We start from the raw sequence: 1,307 nt of genomic DNA, 5'->3' as shown, positions 1-1,307 counted from the left end.
AAACACTTCTCAGCCTCTCCTTCCAAGTCTTTTTCTGAATTCAGGAACCCCTCAGCCATCCATAACCTCATCAAATGCTTCACTGGAATCTCAGTGTCTTCCGGAAAAGTTCCAAAATACAGAAGACACGTTTTTAGATCGCTGGTCAAGTGACTATAACTCAACCCAAGCACACGTGAACATTGCTCATCAGGATCATTTGTGACAAATGACGTGACATCTTTGGCAACACTTTCCCAATCTTCTATTGCCCTTTTAGATTTGAGAAGTCCAGCAACCACGACAATAGTTAGTGGTAACCCGTGACATTCATCTGCGATTTGCTTCCCAACAGTCTCGAACTCATATGGTAATGCTTCACTTGAAAATGCTGCACTTTTGAAAAAACTCCAACTCTCATCTTGATCCATAAAGTTCATCCACAAAGAAAGATTCTCTGTATCAGCATAACAAGCTAATTCATTGTTACGGGTAGTCAACAGTATTCGACTCCCTGCATTGTCTTCAGTTGGAAAACATTGTGTCAGACCATCCCACACTTCACAACTCCAGATATCATCCAAGACAATTAAGTACCTCTTTCTCTTTAAACTTTTCTGCAGCTTGTCTGCTAGCTCTGCTTCACTTTTCATCTTAACCGTGTCATCCATTTTGATTGTGGAATGCAGAAGGCCCAGCAAAATTTCCTTTTTGTTGTGCTGTTGAGATACGGTAGCCCAGGCATGAACATCAAAATGGCATAGAATTGGTTTATGATTGTAAACTTCTTTCGCCAAGGTTGTTTTACCTATGCCTCCCATCCCGACAATCGGGATGACTTTGGGTTCATCAGAGCAGCTTCTAGTCAGATCTTTTAACAACAGTTTCATTTGATCATCACGTCCAACCATATTGTTCTTAACCTTCAGAATATCGTTTGTTGAACTTGAAAAATCATGAACCAATGATTCCTTTGATACTTGTTTGCCTTTATCCTGGATCTTTGTCGACCCTGTCCAGATACGATCCATGTCCTTTGCTACTTGTTGAAGGCTTTGATGAAACCTTCGATGCGCCTTTTTTTTCTGGCTTTTATTTTCTCCCAGTACAACTTCTGTTACACTTAGTTGAATTGCGTGTTCAGCAGCACTTGCAACTTCTTTTACCTCTACTTCAAAATCTGTCATTTCCCCAGAAACATTGTTTTTCTCAAAGTTCTTGACAAATACTTCCAGGGAACTAACTTTTTCATGAAGAGCGCAAAGTTCTACTCTCTGATCACAGATGAGAGATTGCATCGGTGAATTGAATGTCAAGAGCGATTCTAT

The 1,307-nt window shown here is 40.2% G+C and overlaps 1 protein-coding gene across 1 annotated transcript; it reads right to left on the bottom strand.

Annotated features, from left to right (window-relative positions):
- Nucleotides 1-6: 6 nt before the first annotated feature.
- On the bottom strand, nucleotides 7-1,277 carry LOC124894649 (putative disease resistance protein At1g50180; the record flags this gene model as incomplete). Its single annotated transcript, XM_047405239.1, has 1 exon — nucleotides 7-1,277. A coding segment is annotated over exon 1 (1,271 nt), but the record flags the coding sequence as incomplete, so codon positions are not given.
- Between the last annotated feature and the right edge of the window lie 30 nt (nucleotides 1,278-1,307).

This window comes from Capsicum annuum, unplaced genomic scaffold (assembly GCF_002878395.1).
Source record: "Capsicum annuum cultivar UCD-10X-F1 unplaced genomic scaffold, UCD10Xv1.1 ctg76445, whole genome shotgun sequence".
NCBI lineage: Eukaryota > Viridiplantae > Streptophyta > Magnoliopsida > Solanales > Solanaceae > Capsicum > Capsicum annuum.
Note: the sequence above shows the minus strand (reverse complement) of the source record. Positions and strands in the feature narration are given on the sequence as shown.